Here is a 24,880-nt window from a genome sequence, read left to right on the forward strand (position 1 = left end):
TCTTTCACTGCTTTTCTTATAAAATAGTGACATTATTTTGTCTTTTGTAAGCGCCAGAAAAATGTAAATAGATTTTAAAACAAATTGTCCCCTGTCTCCTAAGATGATTCTTTATTTTTAAAACATTTACGAAAGACCTGTTAGAACTTTTGCTCATCACGATATAAAAAACTCCTACAAATACATCTGGAAAATTGTTATTATTTATGTCAGAGGCAAATTTCCTGTTAAAAACAGTAAATCATATAATTTGTGTGATCTTAATTTTGGTTCATACTTTCAATATTTATTAACGGAGTGTAAATTCTGTATCGAATGCTGTCAGTATCATTTCCAAGGAAAATGAGAATACCTGATGTGGTTTCTGTTTAAGGGTTAATTTCCACTTTAAGACACTAAGAAGAGAGAGAGCCCCTTTGTCCCTTGGAGTGGGGTCAGAACACTGTGACCCCTTCCTCCTGCTTTGCCACTGTGGTGCTGAGAGTCAAAATGACTCACCGAGAACACCCATACCCAACCCGCCCAATGTACATATCTCAAAACCCCAGAGTTCACCACTAACACAAACCCAATATCGACGCCCTGAACTGCTTCGGTTTCACCAAAACTGACAGCAGCTACAGACCGGAGAAAAACAGTACATCCAGATGTGTCGTATTCAAAACATCTGTGATTACTTTGCACGAAATGTCTTACCCTGGTAGGCCAGGACACTGAAACACATTTCAGCAGGGAGTGTTTTTGAATGACCACTTTGATAAGAATCAGCTAGCAGTACAGTGGCAAGTTGTAACATTGAAGAAAGAGTATTTCTCTTTATTTAACCAGAAACCAATTTTTCAAATTCATTACCATAAATCAGTTCATTTTTCAGACAAATGGTATCTTTGAGATGTCTTCTAGGCGTAAGTGCTTGAAACACACATTCCACAGACGTGGATGCATTATTTGACCAGGTCATGTTTATGGCAACCTTTTTAAGTCCTAGCTGCAAATCTGACATGGGTACATCTACCCTTGGATACAAGCTGATGTGTGGACCTTAAACACAGCAAGCACAGATTCTTCCAGGTTACAATCTCATTGATTCCCCAACCCGACCCTTCACCCCAAACTCTAAATTTCCAACAGGTGATCATAGAAAGTTTTCAAAAATCACAAAAACTCTAAGAAACTTGTTTCAGGACAGATTTTCTCAGGCTCGTTTTGTTTCAGGACAGATTGAGGAATGTTGCTCGTACGAGAAATAACATCCACGTGACCCGATCTGGGTCCATAGACACAGCTTGTTGTGTCTTTTCATTATGCCAGCTCATGGTTTGCAGATATTACAACCACCTTCCTGTCTACAGGCTCAAATATCACATTACACTTTGTGTGCCCATTTAAGTCCTGATACGGGCTCAGCAGCATATCATCATTACTGTATGTAGACACATTTTTAGAGCAACCATCTCCGTAAAGACCCCAGAGTGAGATCAGTTTTTTTTTGTCCACTGCTTCCCACTCATGACATAAAGTTCCTTAGACTGAACATCAACTGGTAAAGATACAATAAACTGTAGTGAGTGAAGTGTTTATTCTCCAATTCACAATGCAGAAAGATTTACTCGTCCTTGGCAGGTCTTCAGTCTCTGGTCCTTACAGCCAGACAGCCACGATCCGTGCTTTCAAGATTGTTTATATTTTTTCCACAATAACCAAAGTAGTGCATGGTGGTTTCAGAGATTTTGGTTTCTGCAGCTCCTTCTATGAATCCTGTGCTGCTCCCAATGTTCAGCCCCAACTCCTGCCTTATGATACCCCAGTGGAGAGTCTTGCATCTTTCTAGAGATGCAGCAACTGGGTCCCAGTCTCTGTTGGCAAATACAGTTTCTGTGAGTAAGGCTGTTGTTTTTGGAGCTGCAATAAATGTATAATGCTGTCACCTTGTTTGTGTTTACATACGTCTCATTGGAGTTGAGGGTCGTAATCAGTCCAGGATCTAGGATCCACAATAGTTCTCGATCTAGATCTGGCAGCATCTCATAACTAGATGTCCACCATTCATCCCATTTCGCTTTATCCATACAACCTATTGGTCCTATGTTTGTCATCCCCATCGTTTTTTTCTAAATTCTTTTCCTTTCGACCCCGTCCTCCTCATCTCCCTCCCCCCCACCCCAGGCCAGTCTTCTAGTTGGGGGGTGAGGGGGCTCGTGCCGCTAGAGAGCTGTAATCTGAGTCAGTTCTGTATTGGAGTTCCCTGTCCCTTGATTCTCTCTCCTTTGTTGGGGGTCTACCCCAACCAAGGGGAGCTCCACGCCTAGTCATGCTGGATTAGGCGTCCCTCCCCCGGGACCCCCGCCATTTCCAGCCTTGCAGCTGTAGGCTGCTGCCACCTCCCTAGCGATGCTCCTCATTCGGCCAGACTGCTGCGTGTCAAGACGAAACGGTGACGGGTGGCAGAACTCACGGAAGCAGCGCTTGAAGTTCTCATCCAGGAAGGCGTAGAGAACAGGGTTCAAGCTGCTGTTGACGTATCCCAGCGCGATGCAAAAGTGCATCAGGACCAGCGTGAACAAGCTGCTCAGGTTGAAGCCCAACGACTGAGCCAGGACCATGATCTGGATGGGGGTCCAACAGACGACAAATGCTGCCACCACTACCAGGACCATCCTGGTGATGCGTCGCAGGTTACGGTCCTTTTCCTTGGAGCCGGACAGGATGCGAACACTGCGCAGGCGCTTCACCATCAAACTGTAGCAGATGCTGATGATAGCCACAGGGATGAGGAAGGAGTAGAGGAAGACACAGGTGCCAAAGACCGGATCCCAGTAATTCTTTGGTTCAGGTAGAACCACGATGCACTCGACACCTGGATGTATTAGAAAAGAGGAATAGAAAGATGAAAACAGTCTGAATAAGTAGGGTAAAGTTAATTACAGTGACAGAGTAGTTACAGGTGTTTAACCCATAACTGGAAGCAGGGAAGTGCTAATCTTACTCTCTTAAGAGTGATGTGATGAGCAGGTGACTGCAAGCTCTCAAGGTCGAGAGGAATCTGATATTGGTTATGTGACGTAAAATAAAACACACTGTGCAATTAAACCAGGATAAAACCTACTTCTTATACTACAGGGAACAATGTGGGTGATATCTGAATATGAACTGTTTATTAAAAATGCTAATTATTCATGTAGATTAGGCAGTGAGACTAATAATAGCAGACAGGCACATTGAACAGAGGATGGGGGGGAAAAAACAACTGTGTAAGTTTGTGTGTATAAATGTAGAAAGATAGAAGAGTCGGTTTTCAAAGGGAGACCGGTTTAATTAGTTTCATCAAGTCTACAGTCGGCAGCTAAAGGAAGAAGACAGGGAGATTAATGTGTCTGTACGAACAGACAGATAAGAAGAAGGCGGTAAAATAAAAGAAGGAATAATTGATGATTGTAGAGTTTTAGAAGAAGCTTTTTTGCATAAAAAAGGCTAGAGGAAAAACAGCATACGATTTGCAGGGATAGATGCTTTCATATTTCAAAAGTCATGAAATTCTGAAACTAAAATGTATCTGCACCTCCAGGAACGTTTCTCCAGAAACACCCCTATGTTTTTAGCAGCATCCCAGTCCGCCTGACGAAACTGAATATATTCACTCCGTTTGCCCAAATGAAACTCAGTTGGTCGGTTGGTTGGGCACTGGAGGAAAATCCTCTTAACACACAGGAAGCGGGGTGCCTCACAAATTAAAGAGAAAATGCAAAACTGACTCCTACACAGCGAGTGAGCGACGGCTGGAAAGAACAAACACTGAACCCCTTCACTGTGATGAGGACATTTGCTGCAGTACGGTTCACTGATTGGTTTCTAGGAAATTCTTATGAGCCAATCTAATAAACAAAAACAAAGAGAAAAATGATTTCTAGGAAATGAGGAACTTTAAAAACTCGCTGACACTGCAGTATTAGACTAAATGAAAATGTGTCCTGATGATGGCACTGTGTATTTTGAAGGCAATCTATCCAATATTTGTTGAGACATTTAAACTAAAATCACACAAATGTCAAACTTGTGATGTGGTTTTGGAAAAGATGATCATCTAAGTCATTGGGATGTGTCCTCATTGAACCGTGAATGTCTGTACCAAACGTTGTGCCAATCCATTTAGTAGATGTTAAGATATTTGACTGAAAACTTTGACCTGCTGGTGGCACTAGAGGAAATATCAGGCCATCACTAAAATTATTAGGATTCATCCCGAATATCTGCACAAAACGTAGGTTTGGAATCAGCTGTATTGTCCAAAAAAATCAAACTCCAAATGTCCACCTGCAGTTGGCACTATAGAAGCTGGCTGCGGTAAACGGACAAAAGGTCGGTAGGAATCAAAATCAATGTATGTATATGAATGTCCATGAATGCACCTGGTCACTCTTAATGTGAAAATGTTTATATATTCACATTCTAATTAATCATACAGCTTGATAATATTCAGTAAAATATCAAATTAAACACACTGCTTCTTTTTGCGTTTCCTCCCAAACCTTCCAAAGTACCGAACTGCCTGCAGCAGCAGTTTAATACTTTCTTGCTTAGTCAGCCTCGTGAAACGGCGGCACGCTCCGAGGCACAGAGAGAAATGAGAAGAAGGAAAAATATATCCCTCATGAATACTTATCTTTTGACAATCCATTTCTCAGAGAAACGACAAATGCTCCAAACAACCATCGATGACATCTTAGAGGTGATCTGGTTCTGGGATTTGTGCCATTAGTGTTTTCATCATAACTCTGAAGTAAACAGAAGTCTGTTTGCGCGACCAAAAAAAATCATCGCTGAATAAAGCTGAAGCGAGAGCAACAAGGGTTTCAAGTGAAGCAGGTAGCAGAGGTTTGCACTCTGTGATCGCCTTCTACAAACTCTGATTATAATAATTATCCTGCATGAACAGTTTTAAAAGGAATTAGTGAAATTTTTACTCCCTCAAGGTTTTTTAAGGGACACCGCTTAAACACAAAAGCTTTAGAAAAGGCCTCCCTCAAACCGTTTATCTTCTTACGCTGTTCACATCTAGTGTCTTATTTTTCCTCCGCCGAGGTCACAACTCATTTTGCATACTTATTATTTAAATTCAGTGGTTCTCGCTATAAAAGAAGCACAAATGAGACGCTTTTGTTTTGAATTAAATCCTTAAACTATGTTTGCACACACACACACACACACTATAGAATAGACTGCATAAATAGTCGAGGTAGAGCCAGATCAAACAGATAGGAAAAGGAACTGTTGAAAGAAAAAGTTGATCTATTATTCCATTTGGTGGATGCTTTTATCCGACACATATCTCAAGGCCACGAGTGCGCACGATTTATAGTGTGTGTGGGTGTCCCCGGTAAAAATGGAAGCCGCAGCCCTGGTTCCATTACTGCCGCGCTGCAGCCATTGATCAAAAACACAGTAAAAGTCCGCGTGAAAGGACAGGAATAATAATAACCCGCTTGATAGGGCTGTGAAGTTTATGTTTTATAAAAATTGCTGTAAATGGATCTCTGTCCCCAGAGGGTGAAAGTAGTAGAAATGACGCATCAGGCAGGTTTTAAAACTTAAAGAGAAACAACACCAACAACTATAATAATGGGATTGATCCCTGTAGGGAAATAATGTCTCCTCGTGGAAGGGCAGAGGGCAAATGGACCGACAACAGTAGCTGTGATGTGACAATTTGATGTCGATGTGTTATCTAAGAGCAGTTAGATAACAGTTTACACTTCATGTTTCTAATCGGACATTTCGGCACTAATGAGCCTGTAGGTCTTCTTCATTTCATGTTTCACCTTCTCGCCTGTCTTCGTCTTCTTGCCTCCATTTTTCAGACAGTGCTGACATTTCATCACAGCGAGCTTTACACTTTGATTTATTGCTCAGAATTTTATTTCATTCTGCTCAGAGACAGCTCGTCAGTAAACTGACATACAGCCCAACATAAAGACTTCAATAACCGCAGCCTCTGAACAGCTACATGTAAGAGTATTTGTGGACACGTCAACATGCAGACACAAAACTCTGAATGTTTTTTTTCAATACAACATAATGCCTCATTTTATTGTCCTTAAATGTTCACGACCGTGTTCAGACTGAATCAGGTCGTTCGGTGGTGTGTGTAGAAACTGGGTGCATGAAATAAACCACGCAAGCACTCAAGAGGGAAAGTATTAGTCCATGAACTCCGGGTTGAGGTTCAGTTTCAGTGACATTTCAGGCTGACTGTGGGGGAGTTTGACTGGTCTTTGGTCACCTCAGTGTGATGATGGGTTGCTCACTCAAATTAATGGGAAAAAAAAAATACATTTTTGCACTGCAGTGCAAAGTCTGAATCAGGTCTACCTCTGAAAGTAGATCTTCCCATACTCCCCAAAATGTGCTGGTCATTTACATCACAAAAAGGAAGCAGATGTAATCTGTGAACATGGGGGTCAGTTAGTGGCAGATGAGGGATTTCTAGCCAGCTTCACCTACTTCCAAGGTGCATGGAGAAGAAGCAAGCAATCCTTCATCAGGGCAATCATAAAGCAAGGACCAAGGACTTTACAAAGACCTGAGCGTGAACCTCCAACAATCCGAGCTTACTTCTTTGAGGACTTCTTTTTTTAAACTGGGTTTTCTGATCAAACTAAGATCATAAAGGAATCGCCAAAACACTGAACGACCAACGCTCTTCTCAAACCCAGCTATGTCACAGAATAAGACACATTTCTATACAAAGACGCATAAAAACATCACAGATAGTTCCCCGGCTCTCTCTAATAATGCTGAAGCAATCATTGTGGTTCTGTTTCACCTGCTCCTTCACTCTGTTATCTGAATCCACAGAAACACGGCCACACTTCATTTATCCAATTTCAGTTTAATCATTTCTCACCTGTTTTGTGTTTACAAAGACGCACTCCATGTAAATTCATTTCTCATTTTGAACATTTGCCTGTTGCATTAATTCACTCTCACCAAAATAAACCTACACACAAACATGTACATTCATGAAAATATCTTGATGCGTTCACTCTGAATACGTCCTCTTCTCAGCTGATAAAGGCCAATAAATACCGTCTCATCTCTCTGAGGACCTGATGTCTGATAGGAGGAGGAAATCTCACAGACGAGATTTATCGCTGCTCCATTAGAAGCTTTTCTGCAGCGCTGGACGCTCGCATGCAAAAAGGTCAAGCCGCCATCATGCCATAGCTGTTAGCAGCAATCACTCAATGGCTGTTTCGAAATATCTCACCTTTTCAAATGTCAATGGTTGACTTTTACCTCTCTCCGTTTCTATACAAACCACCGTTGTCCTCGTTTTTGTTTTTTTTTATCCTATAAAATAGTATTTACAATTAGCCCATATTAACCTTCATTAATTCAAGGCTGTCATACAAGTTCACAAGTAAATTGTGATGTGTCTTGGTGTATGTTGAAGTCAGCGCCTCGGAGATCTTGTAAACTATGTAATTAAGTCTATTTTCTACTAAATGAGTCACTATGAGTCAAATGTCACCAGTGCAGCAGTGCAGTAAAGTACATAATCCCTCACTGGCTTCCCACTCGAGAGCGCAGGCCAATCATTTCAGAATAAACACATTTCTGAAAAAGGTGCTACCACTGACTGAGCTTTCAAATAAGATTTCATAGAGACGTAGTTTTGTAGGACAAAAAGAAGAAGAAGTATGACTTAGAGATAATTGTAGACTGTGTGGACTGATCAGGAAGATCTGTTGTTTGTGACATGGTTAAGTTAAATACTGTAATCATGGCAAATGTTTAAGGTTTTGAGAAGTTTTGGGTTTCTTTCTTTCTTTCTTTCTTTCTTTCTTTCTTTCTTTCTTTCATAACCATCTATCTGTGTCCCATCCTGGTTTCCATTTCACACTTGATGATTCTCCACCTCTGTTTTCGTTCCCCTCATTCATCACTTCTTTCCCCTCTGTTGTGTTTTGCCTACCTCTTTTTTTTTTTCCTTTTCTTCCAGCGTGGATTGTCTGTATTTTTCTCGCCCTCTCGCTGCTCTTCTCATCTATTTCTTTTCAGTCCCTTGATTCTGCTCTGTCTTACTTTCCTCGCCTCTGGTTCCCACCTATTATTTTTCCCCTTTTGTTCATTTTGGTTAAACTTCTCTCTGCTCGGCAGCTTTTTGTCTTGTCATCTGTTAAACCATTTTGCTCTTTTCTTGTGCTAGACCTTTCCTTTTCATTTGGTCCTCGTTGGGACCTTTTTTACACTTTACACTCTCTTGGCTACTCCTCTTTATGATTTTCTCCTTCTTTCATTGCTCTTTTCCTCTGTAGAAAATAACTTTGTCTTGTTGTCCGTCTCTCTCTTGATGCCTCTCTTTACCTCTTCTTCTATCAGAGCAAAACAGCCTTCCTTTCACCTTTCCTCACTTTCTCGCTCATCATCGCTTCCTTTTCTTTCTCCTCCTCCCCCTATAGCTTCCATTTTATAACTGAGGACAACTGCTGTGGTCTTGCAGTAATTGGATCCCGCTGCCCTTCCACCTGAACACATGGAAGCTTGTTACCTCAGTTAAACAGCTGCCTCAGTCCCAATAACCTGATTTTAAGGATTAAATTCCTCAATTCTCAACCGGGAAATAAACTTTCTATGAGAAATGATGAAGGATATGATCCGACTGCTAAAGTTGTGTAATTATCATCACCATGATGCGTCAGTGTCAGTAAGATTACCGTTATCTTCAGTTGCATGGGTTACTGATAAAGCAATGATATGTCAGAATTAAATGGTCACATGTCATTACCTTGCTTTGTTAATGATAAGACTTATCAACCCTTAATGCACATGAGTCATGATGATTGGACATCTTAAAGGAATAGTTTGTCTCACTTGAAGTGAAACATTGCGCTACCCTCCCATTGCAACAGAACCTACTTACAAACACAAACCTAAGAAAATGAATCAAATAATATTTTTGATTATTTTCATCGCTTTACCTCGACAATCCTCTCTGCAGTTACTATCTGCATCACTCTCTCCAAGACTTCATTGATAAAAACCTTGCAGAACATGGGAGTTGCTGTCTGTCATTAGTTTTGCTTGATTGATTATTGGGCACATTAAGTTTTTTCTTTGGCAAATCAATCCAATATTTGTTCCCTGTCTGAATGTAAACGAAAACATGAACTTCACTGTGGTGCTATATTGAAAGATAACATTACAAGTCATCAGGAGACATCATCTGGGAACCATGAATCTATGTACATGTTGGTGTAAGTCCACCAAGATGATGTTGAGACATTTCACTGGATAAGTTAAAAGTTTGACCTGTTGGTGGATGAAAATTCACTGGATCACTTAAATCATTATTCATCCTCTGGGGACCATGCATGTCCAAAGTGGTAGACCATCTGCAGATAAACAGTAGCTGCCTCTGTGCAGTATCTTCTGGGATACATCGCACTGCAGTAGCTCTTTTCTCAGACAGACATTTAAACTGTTTGTTCTCTTCCTCTCCATTTTCATTGTCTCCTGTTGTTCCTCCCCTCCTCTGTGCTTTTAAGAGGGAGACACATTATAGTGTCACATTTAGAGCAATGGTGGCTGATGTTGTTACTCAGACAGGAGATAAAATGAAAGCTTTCTGTGAGGACAGACAAAAATAGAAAGGAAGAGAGAGCAAGTAGGTTCATGGATGATAGGCATGTACACAATAACCCTGAAGCTGTTCGTTTAATATGGAAACTTATCCACGTATGAAGTGAATTCTTTAAGTGAATGTCCTTGTTTACCTGCTCTTGCATGAAAACTCTAGATGGATATTTACAGGCGATGCCCAGCGTATTGTCCTGACTCAGAGGTTATCATTGAAACTGCTTCTTTATAGCCAACTGGAGGTTTCATAGAGGCACATTCAGACATTTTCATGCTTTCTGGGCTTGAATATTCCCCATAAAAAAACAGCTTACTAAGACCACATTAGCTCTTTGCCCCGTTTTGAACAGGCTGTACTTTTGGGCTGAATTTAAATTTTAAATTTGAAGCTCTGTGGGGTCGTATTTAACAACAGCAGTGTTTTAACATGTTTGACATCCCTGGGATTGGCAATCAATGACAAACCAGGTCAACAATTCTTAAGAACAGCACCCAGAGGACAACTAGTACCACAATGAATTTCAAAATAAAAGCTGACGTGGTGTGATTTGGCCTTTCTTCAACCCGCTGAGCGTTGTGCAAGTCACAGCAGGTCACGGTCGAAGCTTGTCTCATATGGAAATACGAACATGTTCTGCCTCAGGGCTGTTTAATTTAAGAAAAATAAGTGTCCATCAGTGTTGACAGTTCATCCTGCTGTCCTTTGTATGTGTGTGTATCCTTTATGTGTGTATATCTGGCTTTTCTTTGTTTGTATTCTGAGGCGTGTCCATCCTTAGGCGATACGGTGCTTGTCTCATAAAGTTTTATCTGGTTGTTTTAGGAAGGGGGCAGTCAACTCTATTATACAAACTCACACTCTATAGATAGTATTTCTCAGTGTGAACGGTTCTTCCATTGCACTTCATCACTGTGTTTTTCAGTTTCATCACTCTGCAGATAATCTGAACACAGGACTACAAAGGATATTCATTTGGTCTCATAAAGTCTGCAGAGTGGAGGGTAAAACTGAAACAGAATTCATCTCTGTCGTTTTAACGTGACCGCCGTTTCTCTAAAGGGAGAATTCAAGGACCAACATGAGGCAACATACAAAAAGGTTGGAGGAGGTTTGGTTTATATGATCTCATCAATCTGATGCATCTCTGTCATTATTATGATATGCATCTGTCACATCACAGCAGCGTCTGCACCTTAAGGCATTTTAAGAATAAAACATTAATGACTTGTTGGACAAGACGATCTGGAAAGTCAGAATAGTGAGATATAACTGACCTGTCTGATGTTACAGAGGTGTGCGGTGACTCTTTTGCAGCCTGGTGTCATTTGCTTACTGTTTAATCAATATAAACACAGCGGGAAGTCATGCGTAATTGCTCCGCGCTACCGCGGCATAGGTCCAATCAGAGGCTTCGCATTCATCAACATACAGAATGTGAGTCCCTGATGCCTTCAGACGGCTGCAGGGATTTAATTAACTGTAGCACGTAAGCGAGTGATAGTGTTGGGATAGAATTACCGCTGTGTGTACTTGCATGAACTAGGCTGTCTGGTAGCAAAACATTACAACACATATGTGGGTCAACTACTTCCTACAGAACTGATCATTGGATCATTGGAGATACTTTTACATTGACTCTGATCCAGATCCAGAAAGACTCAATTTCAGTGCTCAGGGTTTGGACTAAAATACACATGTGACATGGTTTGGTCTGTTTCTTTAAATAGGCAGATGGGGCAAATAGACTTGCTTCTCTAATCAGGATAGAGAAGCCAGCTTGTGACCGGAAGGTCTTTGGTTCAGTCCCTGGTGCAGCAGCACATGCCAATCCCTCTATACCAGTGATTACTTCATAACCTTGAGAAAGGTCCAGCCCCAAATGCTCCAGTGGCTGGACTATGGTTGTACTGGTGTGCATTGCTCTCCGTAAAACTGACACAGCAAGGTCCATAAAGACATGGTTTGATGAATTTGGTGTGGAAGAATTTGAATGACCTCAACCCCTATCTCGAGCACCTTTGGGATGAACTGGAACCGAGATTGTGAGCCAGTTCTTCTCGTCCAGCATCAGTGCCTGACCTCATAAATGCTCTACAGAATGAATGGGCACAAATCCAACAGAGACACTCCAGAAGCCTTTAAAGAAGAGTGGAAGCTGTTACAGCTGCAAAGGGGGGACCAACTCCAGATAAAGGTATATGCATTTGAATACCACGTCCCTGTTGGTATAATCGTCAGGCGTCCGAATACGTTTGTCCACATAGTGCATTAATTCAATTCTTCCCACATACATTCACATTATAGCAAAGACATAGCTGACTCACTGTTGTACTGAAGATAAAATACAGAAACACTATAAACAAGCAGCTTACGCAGAAGGCAATGTTGTGTATAGGAACATATTATTATTGCCCACAAAGAGTGATAATATTGTGCTGGGCAAAATAAAATCTGAATTAAATATAGAAACAGGAATGATTTATAGTGTGTATACTCTTTTCAGAGCTGCAAAAACCAAAGCTAGCCTTGGATCTTTAAAAATTACTGCTGCTGAAGTTGATGTGTGCGTTTCCTTCACATAAAAAAGGATGAAAGGAGCGTTTGAGAGAGGTTGAATCTGAAACTAATTACACCAACAATCACGTTTGGGACTTGCCATCATCAAACCATTGTAATGATATGTGACGCGTTACCTCATTAAGCTGTATGTGTCACAGCTTTTACAATAACTGGCTCATAAAAGCTATACCAGCCCGTCATAGATAATGAGGCATGGCTGCATTCATTATGCATTGTTGCTTTAATGGCATTATATTAGCATATCTATGTGCTTTTGTAATCACTCATTCATTACACGCCGCAGCTTCGAGGACGCAGAAATAACACGAGGGACTGAACTTTGACACGTATTTGTCAATCAACTTATTGCACTTAATCACTGAAACGGCGTATTCCATCATAACCCATGACTTTACATAAAGGAATAACAGTGTTCACATGGCTGAACAGTCACCCTCCTTCCTGTTTGGTGGAGATTGTACAGCACCGTGCATCTTCTTTGTTTATTCCCTCTGCTCATTTGCTCCCCTGCTGTGACTCTTGGCTCGGTTTCATGCCAGCTTCTAACCGCCTCATCCGGTCCACCCCGCTTTTGTTTGCAATAGTGACGGTGGTTCCAAATCCAACAACCAAAAGGAAGTCTGCACACGAGACGACGTACTGAACTCAACTACACTTAAATAAGCTTTAGCATACTGTATGTGATTCCCGATGTTCTCGAGGAACAGTAAAGAAAACTGCTGCGAACTATAGCTGCTGTTAGCTCGGCTACCCGGACTGTGAGCTCAGAGCACCGGGGGAGTGTTACTATTTGCACCACCAGCCTTTTGGACCACCTGGACCAGGTTGCTTCCTTCTTTCACATGGGTTTAGGCGCAGGCACTAAAATTAAAGACGGCAGTCTCCATTGTCTGCAGGTTTTTGCAGAGCGAATACCAACATCACACTATTTCTGCCTTTGCTGCTGCCTGAAGTCATCACCACACAGCCACTTCAGGTGTAAGGAATTAAAATTACAGACGCCAGGAAAACGGAGAGATTAAATCCTTTAAATGTAAACAAAACCAGACTTAATGTATTTAGGAGCAGAAGCAATCTTGAGCCTGAAAACTTGAGCGCTGATAAATCTGTGCAGCAGCACAGACATGAAGCCAGGAAACACACTTTGACACATTTCCCACTTTTGTTTTTCTCCAGTCTTTTGGATGGATTAGTCAGTGCATCTATTAGTGCCAGCAGGGTGGCTGCTGATTATACCCTCCTTCCTGCCACTGTGTCCTTGGGCAAGGCTTTTGACCCCAATTACTGAGAGCGGCGTGCCGTGACTTTCCCTGCAGCTGTCAGGTTATGAAACCGCTCCCTCCTCTCTGTTTGTTTAGAGGAGACGGGAAGAGGAGACGAATGGAAAGTGGAGTAGAGTGAACATTCATTATTCCTGAATGTCAATTTGTTGCACAGCTAGAAGTCACATAAGAAACAAACAGCTTCAGGACGGGGCCAACAAATTGCTTACACAATACAAGAGACGGATGGAAAGCAAAAGATTCGAGTCAAGGTGAAAGATTAGAAGAAAGGAGAGAAAAGATGAAGAGGATAACTAAGAGAAAAATAGTGAAACAAGGGAGAAGATGAGGAGAATTAAATGAAGGTGAGAATATTAAAGATGAGAGAGAAAGAGTGAGGGAGTAGAAAGAAGACTGTGGAGAAAGAGTGTTATGATTAACCGAAGTGACCATGGAGGACAACTGAGAAGAGATAATGAGAAAAAAGAGAATAAAAACATTTCATGAAAATAAGAAAGAGGTGTGAATGAGTCACCCTGCAGCTCATCAAGCTCCACTGTCCACCTGTAGCAACCCACATTAAATTCACATTGCTAACGCTGACTACAGAGTAGTCAGAGAGGTCTACTTGAACATCCTCATACAGACATGTAACCAACAACTGGACATGATGAATCTATCCCCCACTACAACTGTCACTTGATTCTACGCGAGTAGTACTTACTAACGTGTCCTCGTCACAATGTACCTTGATTGTTTCCATTTGTTGTAAATCGCTTTGGATAAAAGCATCAGCTCGATGTCTAAATGTAACGAAGAGAACGAAACGAAAGATGACGACTGAAGAGAATGAGAATCCTGTATCGATGACCATGAGATGAAGATGAGGATAAAATGACGACCATGAGATTGTGATGGGAATGTGATGATAATGAAATGACAGAGGGGATTGCAATAAAAATGAAACGACGCAGACAAGGAACAAAATAATAGAAATGACATGCGACTTAAATTAAGGAGAAGGAAATGGGATGAAAAGAACTTAATGAGATGAACAACAAGAAAATAAACAAGAATCGAATTGAAAACAGAAAAAAGGCCAAAGAAGGAAGATGTGTGCAAACAGGAGATAAATACAAATCATGGCAGCGCAGAGAACTCTTAGTGCTCTCAGTAGCTCAGCTGTAGAGTCGACTAATAAAAATGATTACTGGATTAAGCTGTAGCTACAGGCTCAGACCAGATCAATACCTTTCCACCAAAGACCACCTCGTTCCCCTGCTGGCTACAACAAATTACTTGATATAGCTGCAAAATGGTGGACTGTGTGAGCAACTGGGAAAACAGTTTGTTAGTTATTTTGGTTCTGTTTAGCATCAACATTAACATGAAAATCATTGTTTTTTTTAACTCTCTTTGTCTTCCAATTCTTCAGTTTCTGTGCAGTAATTCTCAAAGAGCAATACGAACAAGAGTCAGGGGGAAAATCTTGAAGATAAAATGGGTTTTTGAGGTCTTTAAAAGAGGTCACTGACAGATTTGGGAACAGCCGGACGAGCCAGCAGAGGTTCTCGGGCCTCAATCAGGCTCAGGGGGAAAAATCAATTCACAGACAAGCAGGAACCTGAGCACGCAAGCCTTTAAAAACCAGTGGCAAAATCAATTCTGAAATTGACAGGCAGGTCGTTAAAGGGCAGAAAGCGTCGGAATAACAAGATGTTCTCTCTTGGAGCTTGTGTTGGCAGTCTGGCAGCAGCGATCTGCATGTGCTGGAGTAAGATGCAGGAAAAAAAAGGTGGTTTATTTAGTAATTAAGCCTGAGGGAAATAAAATAGCACTGCTGACCTTCTCCTGGCCTATGCATTATTGGATTTTGGTGACAAATGACTGCTGACAGAGTTTAAAAATTGCACTATAGGTCTTAAACTTCACATATGCTACCCAGACTAAATCCAAGATTAACTGTTGTTGTGGTCGTTTGTACTGGCAGCAGAAATGAGTCAGAATCATCAAACACGAGGAAACTTTTGTTCTGTAAACAAAGAGATGAAGATTAAGGGACCCAGGATAGAGCCCTGGGGCCTCCCATGAAAGAGGAGCAGCAGTGGATGAATGTGGAATGAATGAGAAACGTTTCACCTCATAACCGATGTCAACAATGTTTTTCAGATGACTGAGTGAGGAACTGTTGTCCAGTCAAGGCTGCTGGTTTGTTTAGAGCCATTCTCACTGTGCCTCGTTCATCTCTTCTGAGACGCTGCCAGCACAAGGTCAACTTTTGTTTCTATTGAAGCAACATTACAGATGCTTACGTAGTCATTTGCACAGGCAGCCATCTCAAACATGCAAATCTTTTGTATGCCGTGAAGCTCAGCTGTAATGGTTGTTCTGCTCGTGTTACTATTGTTGTGGAATTTTCTATCCTGAGGTTACACGAGGTCACGTGTGGGCCTTGAGGTCCTCAGCAGTATTAGTCTTTGGTTGGGAGGTGCCAGTCTATCTCTACACTGTGGTGTCCAGGGTCACAGAGACCTGTTGCTGCCTTCATAGACATAATAGATAGCTTGTTGTTGGTGTTCCAATCTGTGTAAACAGACATCTGTGTCTCCAGACTAGAACATGCTGACAATAACACCTCCATGGGTAAAGACATTCTCTGTGACTCATTCTGGGCGTGTAGTATTTGTGGTGTTATCTTGGGGTTTAAAGTCGATCCACCAGGATGAGTTGGGCAGAATGTGAGACCGACTCAGGCACTTCTGATGAACTTTGAGAGTGTCTCTAATTCTCCTTGGCCAAGCGTCAATAAATAATACAGCATAAGACATCAGAGGCTCCTGAACACTTTCTTCCTTCCTGACCATTGACCTTTGACTTCAGCAATTTCTCCACAACACTGAGGAATGACAGACAAGAGAGTGCAGTCAGGAAAACATGACTGAGACACTTGCCACTTATCCAGTCTGAAATTACCTTTCTGTCACTATTGACTGACATATCCAACTACGTATTAATATTGTTTTATATATATATTTATTCCTCATGAAATATTTGCAAAGCAATACTGAGGGAAAGTGGAATCTAGGGGGAGAGACAAAGGTGAGTTTTGGTGTTTGTTATGAAATAAATAAATCTCCTGCTTTTATATTTAAAGAAGGATCTTCTGACAGCTCGATCTCCCGAGGAAAAGATTTGTTCAATAAAGATTTGTTTTATGCGTTCAATACAAAAGCCCCGAGAGTGAGCTCAAAGTACACTTTAAAATATCGGCTTCTTTCTTGTGCAGATAGTCTTACATGTGTGATTTCTAATATGAGGAGGCGGTGAAGCATATGAAGCAGCCTGTAAAGGTCAATATTCTTAATAAACTCAACATGAACACACTTTAAAGCAAATCATTTTAAATATTAATGTATTCAGTGCAAGCTGATTATTCAGCACTGATAACCCTCATGTTTCTGGTAAAGGATTTCCCTTTGTGAAACATCCACGGTATAGTATTAAATTTACTCAGTTTCTTTACTAGTTTGATATGTTTGATCGTGATAGACTGATGAGGACAAAAGCAGCGCAGAGGTCTGCAGTGATTCTGGATGTTGTTGATATCTGTCCTTCTCTTTGCCTCAGCGACAAGCTATGTTTTCCCTTTCCAGAGCCTGTGAAGTAATATTCTATACATTTACATTTACATTCAGTCTTTTAGCTGACGCTTTTATCCAAAGCAGGGAAACAGTCAAGGTACAGTGCGATTGGAAAGTATTAGTGCAGCAGTAAGTGCTGTGACAGTTCTTAAAGGGGTGGATTTATAATAAATAGTTGTTGTAGAGGAGGTCCTCTCTGAAGAGCTGGAGGTCTTCAGGAGGTTCTGGTAGGACGTTCCACCAACGGGAACAACAGACAGAAAAGTTTGGATTGTCCTGAGCGTACGGGCGGCAGAGCCAGGCGTCGCTCATTGGAGGAACGCAGCGGTCGTGAGGTAACATATGTGTTGATTGTACACCAGACGAGCCGCCACGTTCTGGATCATCTGAAAGGGTTTCACTGTGCAGGCTGGGAGGCCCGTCAGGAGGACGGTACAGGAATCTAGTCTGGAGATGACCACAGCCTGTGTCGGGAGTTGGGTAACATGTTGAGTCAGGTAAGGTCTGATGTTGTAAAGTGCAAAGCATTTCTCTAAATCTTTAAATGACATTATGAACTGTAGATGGTAACACTGCTCACAACGCATTCATGTCAGTGTAATGATGCAGGGTGTGTGTGGGTGGGTACATTTATTCAGACCCTTTTGAAACCATGTTTATGTACAGACATCTAAAACAGCCTGACCTTTAAATGATTCTAAATAAAACACATTTGTTTTCATATATGAGAATGAATTACGGCAGCGATATGAATTACAGCTATAAACTCGTCCTCTCCTTCCTGACTTCGGCTAAACATGTCATAAACCGTAAAGTCTCTGTCATAACAGTCTCTCTGCTGTGGGCGGGATTTATTTTTGGTTCCAAAACAGAACAGAAGCCAGAATTTTAGTTAAATGACGCAGAAATCTCGGCAGCTGCAGAAGAAACGTTGAGCCACTCGTCTTAATTAACAACCCTGTTTACCTACTGATGACGCGTTCGGGTCATTTCCTGCGTTTGGTTTGTATAAAACTTTACGTATTGCCGGGTCATTTCCTGCGTTTGGTTTGTATAAAACTTTACGTATTGCCCCTTTAAAGTCTTTGTGCACTTGTTACCGTAGAAACCGAGCAGAACTCTTTAGGTTTTTTTTTTACCTTTTTAGGAGACGAGCAGCCATCTGCGAGCTCCAAACTCCAACAGAAAGTTTGTCACGATATCTCAGGCTGCCAGCACGATCGGATAACACACACACACACACACACACACACACACACACACACACACTCTCAGAGATGCTCATCATCATACGCGCATAACCCTATATGGCAAATGCACTGCTTTAAGCACACACACTCAACTGCAGAGAATAATCTGTTCCACTGCAAAGCGTTTCCATTAATATTACACTATAAACGTGTGTGTGTGTGTGTGTGTGTGTGTGTCCTGTACTAAAATATGTGAATGCCTGACAGAGGTGATCTATGGCAACAAACACACACACACACACAGCGTATAGAGGAGAAGGACCCAGCTGGATCCACTCAGTAGAAACCGATAAGCAGCTTTAAGAAGAGAAATGAAACGAGTCTATTTCAAAGAGAGAGTGAAGCTGCTGTTATCCATCAGGTGTTATCAGGTATCAAAGGGACTGTGATGAAGAGTTCAAACTTCCCAACAGTCTTAGAAACTTTTGTAAGAATCCAGTACTTTAAATGGAACCGTAGGCGCTTTGTGAAATATGTAACACTGCTGATAAAGTAATGGCTCTGTGCCATTCAGACATGCAGAAGGTGTCTGCGATGTTCATTTCCTTTCATTTACTCTCACAGAAAAGGCCAAATAGCTTTAATTATATTTGGAGCACGAGAGGCAGCAGTTCTGTTTTCTGAAAGACGTTCTTTGTTCCCTCTCACATTCTGCATCAGTGATGGGTTTATAAAAAAAAATGTTTTCCCATTGATGCCTTCATTAATAAGCACTGTAAGTGTGATGAACTCTTGGTCTCGCCTAATTATTCCTCTTTTAATTTCATCATTTATTAAAATAAAATGATGAAATGAAATGTTAACAATTCAGGTTGGACTTTGATTTCACTCGTCTTTGCTCATTTTGCCATTTAGTTATTAATATTCTATAAAATCACTTCCTCTCTTGCCTCATGATGTCTTTGGAAATTATTCAGCATGTGAAGTTAATCAACATCTTAACGGCTCATTAACATTTGAAGAAATGCATGCGAGACTGACATGACACCGGTCATGCACATGAGAACTTTATGAATGTTGTCCAATGTCCAATATGTAACTTTTTGAATGCTACATTTAGATTTTGTGAGATACCTGTTCTGGCTTGCCACATGAGCACTCACTCCCTCGACACAACAGACAGGTACATAATGTAGAAGGAACACTGAGGGTTTAAAAACATATTCCCTTGTTTGTAGATTCATAACCAGTTCGGGTTAGAGAGCATAGACGAGCCAGAGAGAACTGAGGTGGCACCATGTATTGACAAATCCTCCATTCCCCTTGGCCGAGCTTCAATAAACCTTTCAGCATAAGACGTCTTGGACCTGTGCACTTTCTCTCCACTAAATCAACTGACAACAGATATGACAACTTGATATTAACGAACACAACCCTAATCATAAAAAAAACAACAACTGCAGGCTTAATTAAGGAACTATGTATGTGTTGACTTAACTCTTTGTGTTAATGCTACGTGTCATGACCTCAAACATACTGTCGTGGTCTTGTGGTCATGAAGATGTCGTTGAATGTTATGAGGCCAGTTTGACGACAGAGCACAGATCTGCAGAGATCGATTCCACATGTTGCTACATCCTGATCAATCATTACTGCACACGTGCAGCTTTCGACAGAGGTGATAAGGAAGCGAACTCACGAATGCAAGCTTTTATTAAAACAGTTATGTGAACCATGAAGATTAAATGAACCTCCCTCCGTTCAGACGGTTGCATGTTGCAGCAGCAGAGCAGAGGAGGTTAACCTACATCGAGAGGTCGAGCGCCTGATAGACTGACATCTCATTACGGAAAATGGAGTTCAGCTGTGCATCCAGGAAGGGAGGGCCGAGGCCAGACTAGATTTAATTACTGAACTTCAGGTAATGCTGTATTGAGCACCGTCTTGAAATCAGTCTTAATGTTAGAGGTCGATCGGATGTCTCTTGGCACCAGCTCCTCGAAGAGAAGAAGGTAATAGATAAAAAAAAAAAAGAGAAAGTAGATATAGTTGTGAAGCATGGGGAATTATAGCCTCATCTCGAAGGGTATTAATGTGGCAGAAAAGGAGCATCAGCAACATAAAACCAACTTAATCTTCGGATTTACATGTATCAAAGAATTTAGAGTGCAGCAGCAAAAACTGTCTGCGTCTGCAGCTCTGCAGAGTTAGTCATAAACTCACCTCATAAATCTACTCAAAGGTGTGGAAACAATGATATGCATAATTCAATCAGGAAGACCTGACTGAAGTAAATTACTTTTTATTAATAAATGCTGATATAATGTTGTGACTAGCTATATGTAAAGTTTATAAGAATTTAAAGTATGTGACACGTTTCCCCTGAGATCTGCAAAGTGTTTTTTTACAACAAACCTTTTCTTTATTTTCTTCAAAATACATTCAGAACCACAGTTTCGTCACTTTATGCATCCTGCAGCTTGGAAGTAAAGTGAATCAAATTTGAACTTTTTTTGGTACACGTCAGCACAGGAGAGGCTGCCAAGAAAATTACACACCACCTGCATAACATTTGGAAGATGCACGTGTAAAAATGTTCTGATTGCCACTCAAGGCTGAGCTCAGTGTGAGTTAAAAAAAGTGGATTGGTTTGAATTTGGAAGCACCTGAGGGAAATATATAACCAACCATGTTTCTGGTCACATGAGGGAATGGAAGAAAAAAAAAATAATTAATGGATCTTCCAGATGTTACCGAACATGAACAATATCACTAGACTAGGTTTGGGACTTTCTGAATGTTGCAGGACTGTTGTTCAACAAATGAGCAATGGACAACGACCATATTGCAACCCATCTGTGAGTTTAAGAAGAAGATGACGTGCTTATGTTTTGATCGACCACAGTAGAGTCAGGTTGTGTTTGACACGTCCGATGTGTGAACAGAAAAGTCTGTTTATTTGTTCCTTTTATATCAGGCTCAGAGATTAGCGTGATAGATGTCGCGTGGGTCGTCCCGAAGCCTCGACTCTCCTGTTTTACGTCCACCTCAGTTGCTAAACTGTTTCCACAGAGCACATTGGCCTAATCAAACTGAAGGAACAGCTTCCTCCCATCAGCTGTCACCCTGCTGAACTGCACAGAGGTGATCTCACAATCTACGCGTGAATTGACTGAACTTCCCCAACCCAACCCAACACAACCCAACACAAACCAACCAACCCAACACAAACCCAACACAACCCAACCCAACACAACCCAACACAACCTAACCCAACCCAACCCAACACAAACCAACCCAACACAACCCAACCCAACCCAACACAAACCAACCCAACACAAACCAAACCAACACAACCCAACACAACACAACCCAACACAAACCAAACCAAACCAACCCAACCCAACCCAACACAACACAACACAACCCAACCCAAACCAACCCAACCCAACACAAACCAACACAACCCAACCCAACCCAACACAAACCAACCCAACCCAACACAACCCAACACAAACCAACCCAACACAACCCAACACAAACCAAACCAACACAACCCAACCCAACCCAACACAACCCAACCCAAACCAACCCCACATATACCATTTATACTGTCTTACTCTGTATATCATGTGTATATAGTGTATTATATGCTGCCATCTATACTGTATATTCACACCCAGCAGTTTATTTTGTATATATTGTTGACCAACATTCTAAAGGTGACGCATCGGACAGCAGTGATACGTGTGTGTGTGTGTGTGTGTGTGTGTATTATTTCTTTCTTGTTTAATGGATTACAGCGCTGCTTTACTTGCATAATAGTTTCTGTGAAAACTACTGATTGAATTAAATTTAGCTGAATGCATTCAGTTCATCTCAGGCATTCATATTTATGTGCCGTGTTTTTTCCAGTGCTCTGAACTGCCTTTATTCAATAAAGCTACACAGACTTTGTACCACATGTTACAAATAAATCTTCACTTGACTTTTAATCATAAAACCATAACAGGTAGCTCCTTTCATCTCATTGGTCTGATCAACATGAGTTCTTATGTTTAGAGCTGGAAAGTTTCTGTTCTGTCAGATATATAAACGTGCACCTGCTGCATCGTGTGGAGGAGTTGTGGCAGACAGCAGCTTTCAAATCTCTTTCAAACTGTTTGAAAGAACGGCATGGCACAACGACATGTGCTGAGGATATTAGTCGGATGCTGTGCAATAAAAAGCTTTAAAAACTGGGACAGCACGTGTAAATGGGTTCACTCGCATCACACCTTGAAGCAGTCTCATGAAATACACCATTCCACACCCACCGTGTCTGTTGTTGCACTCACGTTGCTCTGTATTGTTTTGCGCATTAACTAGGCATAAAAATCCACACAAATACATGTGGCGGTGCAGAATGTATGCAGATATATACTGTTTGTGTCACGTACAGGTCAGGACATACATACCTGCCATATGTGTGGAGGTACATGTATGTATACTTACTGTTATGCTCCTGTTCCTCCTCCACATTTCCCAGGACCATGGCCGGGACGCCAAAGGCTGAAGCCAGCACCCACACACAGATATTCACCACCTGTGTGCACAATGACATGACGCTGATGGTGAAGTGGTCACATGGTAAGATGCATTTAATTATCCTTATGTCAACATCATAACCTCAGTGCACCAAACAGCTGACAGTTCAGTGTTATTCTGCTTTCCAGTCAGAAGGCCAAACATGAAAAACATATTTTACAGCATTTAAATACAAGCCCTGAAATTTTTACTATGTGGTAGTATGTATTATTTTAATTAAAGTCAGGCAAATCTGCAAGTTACAAGTTGTCTTGAATGCAGCATTTGGCCGAAATGCAAAATCAGCGATCGTCTGATGATAATTAAACTTTTCTTTGAAAGTTGTCTGCATTCAACGGCAGATAACTTTTTATAGAGATTAGTAGAAATTTGTCTTTCTCATCATTCCTGACTATCAAGTTCCTAATGGGACTGCAGAGAAAGTCTTGGCCTGGATATCCATTATCCGTTTTCAGATATGGCCACACTGGAAGCTCAAAATACATTTCCAGTTAGCTGCTGCGGTAGCTGATGGGTGCTGAGCTCGAGGAGCAGGCACATCACATTTTGCAACCAATCCCTTTATCCTACGTCTTCACATATGCAGTAGTACTCACCAAGAACTCTAAACAGACTTCCATGTATAAAATCGATGTGAGTTCCCCTTTGAAGTAAAATTTGAAAGGATCTCTGTGATGAGGACGATTATTGGGCGGAAAAACCCCACAAATCATCTTCTGCTGTCTTAGTGTTTCTTCATTTTGTCAAATTTTCATCAGTGCATGAAAAGGTGCGTTTGTGTCAGCACAGAGCCGAATGTTTACTCTTTAAAGTCTGTTGAAGACATTGCTAAAATAGCTTTCTCATACCATCATATACATGCCGATAGAAATGGAACTCAAAGTTTTGGGTCGTGCAACTCTGTGCAACCAGATTTTTGCCGCGTTTTTGAAGGTTTTAATGGATTCATGACATGACAACAATGTTTGAAGTGATGTCAGCGGTCATTTCAGGGAGAATAAAAGAGGTGTCAGGTGAAGACACTTTTGAAATGAAACCTTCTTACCTTGGCCTTGTGTGGAGTCCTCATGTCCAGCGCTTTGACAGGGTGGCAAACGGCCACGTACCTGTCCATGCTCATCACCGTCAGGGTGAAAGTGCTGGTGAACATGTTGTAGTAGTCGATGGACACCACCGCCTTGCACAGGGCGTTTCCGAATGGCCAGAAGCCCAAGAACACATCTGTGCCCTGGAAACATCCAGAAATGACAGAATGAACATAGAAACACAACTGGAGGCAGAACAAAGAACTCCATCTCCTCTGGAATGCGACTTTGAACAGTTAATTAGTCAACGGAGTGGAAATAAATCAGCGCAGTGAAGCTGACAACCAGTGACTGATGAAAATCCAGAACATCCAGATGCTGGCAAGACAGAAAAAACTTGAATCACGCAATCAGTTTTTTTGTGTTTTAACAGTGAATTGATGAAAATAAATCGATTTATGAAAAGTTTTAAAACATTTGAGCCAGAATATATCCATGAAGATTGAAGAGGAGTTATGAAAAACTTTTATGACGCTCTGAAGTGATTTATCACCTGACAACATACTGGCCAGATGCACTGCCTGATACGGCACAAAGCAATAAATCACTGAAACGAGGCTAATATTTTAATATCAGTCATAAACAATCCAAATAAGTCTTTATGTTTGTATAATATCTCCACAATGCATCATGCAAAGATACATTAGTTTTCAGTCGTGGGCATGGTATTTTAATTGAATCTTACTCTATTAATCCCACTTAGGTAAATTCAATTACACTCAGTTGTTACTAATCATACACATAAATATTCACACATGCACGCAGAGGACCTTTAGAGGAAGGTTGTCATATATAGTTGGTAGAGGAGGGGATGAACCGGCACGTCTACCAGTCCACGGGTACGAAGCGTGGAGGTGCCGTTTCATGACCTCGAACTGTCCCCACAGCAGCGCCACCA

At 41.3% G+C, this 24,880-nt stretch overlaps 1 protein-coding gene across 2 annotated transcripts in view; it reads right to left on the reverse strand.

Moving 5' to 3' along the window:
- Positions 1-232: 232 nt before the first annotated feature.
- The window catches only part of oprl1 (opiate receptor-like 1), a 77,081-nt gene continuing 52,433 nt past the window's right edge, over positions 233-24,880 (reverse strand). For both annotated transcript variants that reach the window (XM_019260219.2, XM_019260218.2), the window contains exons 4-6: positions 23,943-24,125; positions 22,805-22,895; positions 233-2,857 (exon numbers count right to left, since the gene is read on the reverse strand). In XM_019260219.2, the coding sequence (XP_019115764.1) occupies positions 2,310-2,857; positions 22,805-22,895; positions 23,943-24,125 (822 nt within the window). In that variant the 3' untranslated portion in view covers positions 233-2,309. The remainder of the gene's footprint in view (positions 2,858-22,804; positions 22,896-23,942; positions 24,126-24,880) is intronic.

This window comes from Larimichthys crocea, chromosome XV, assembly GCF_000972845.2.
Source record: "Larimichthys crocea isolate SSNF chromosome XV, L_crocea_2.0, whole genome shotgun sequence".
Classification (NCBI taxonomy): domain Eukaryota; kingdom Metazoa; phylum Chordata; class Actinopteri; family Sciaenidae; genus Larimichthys; species Larimichthys crocea.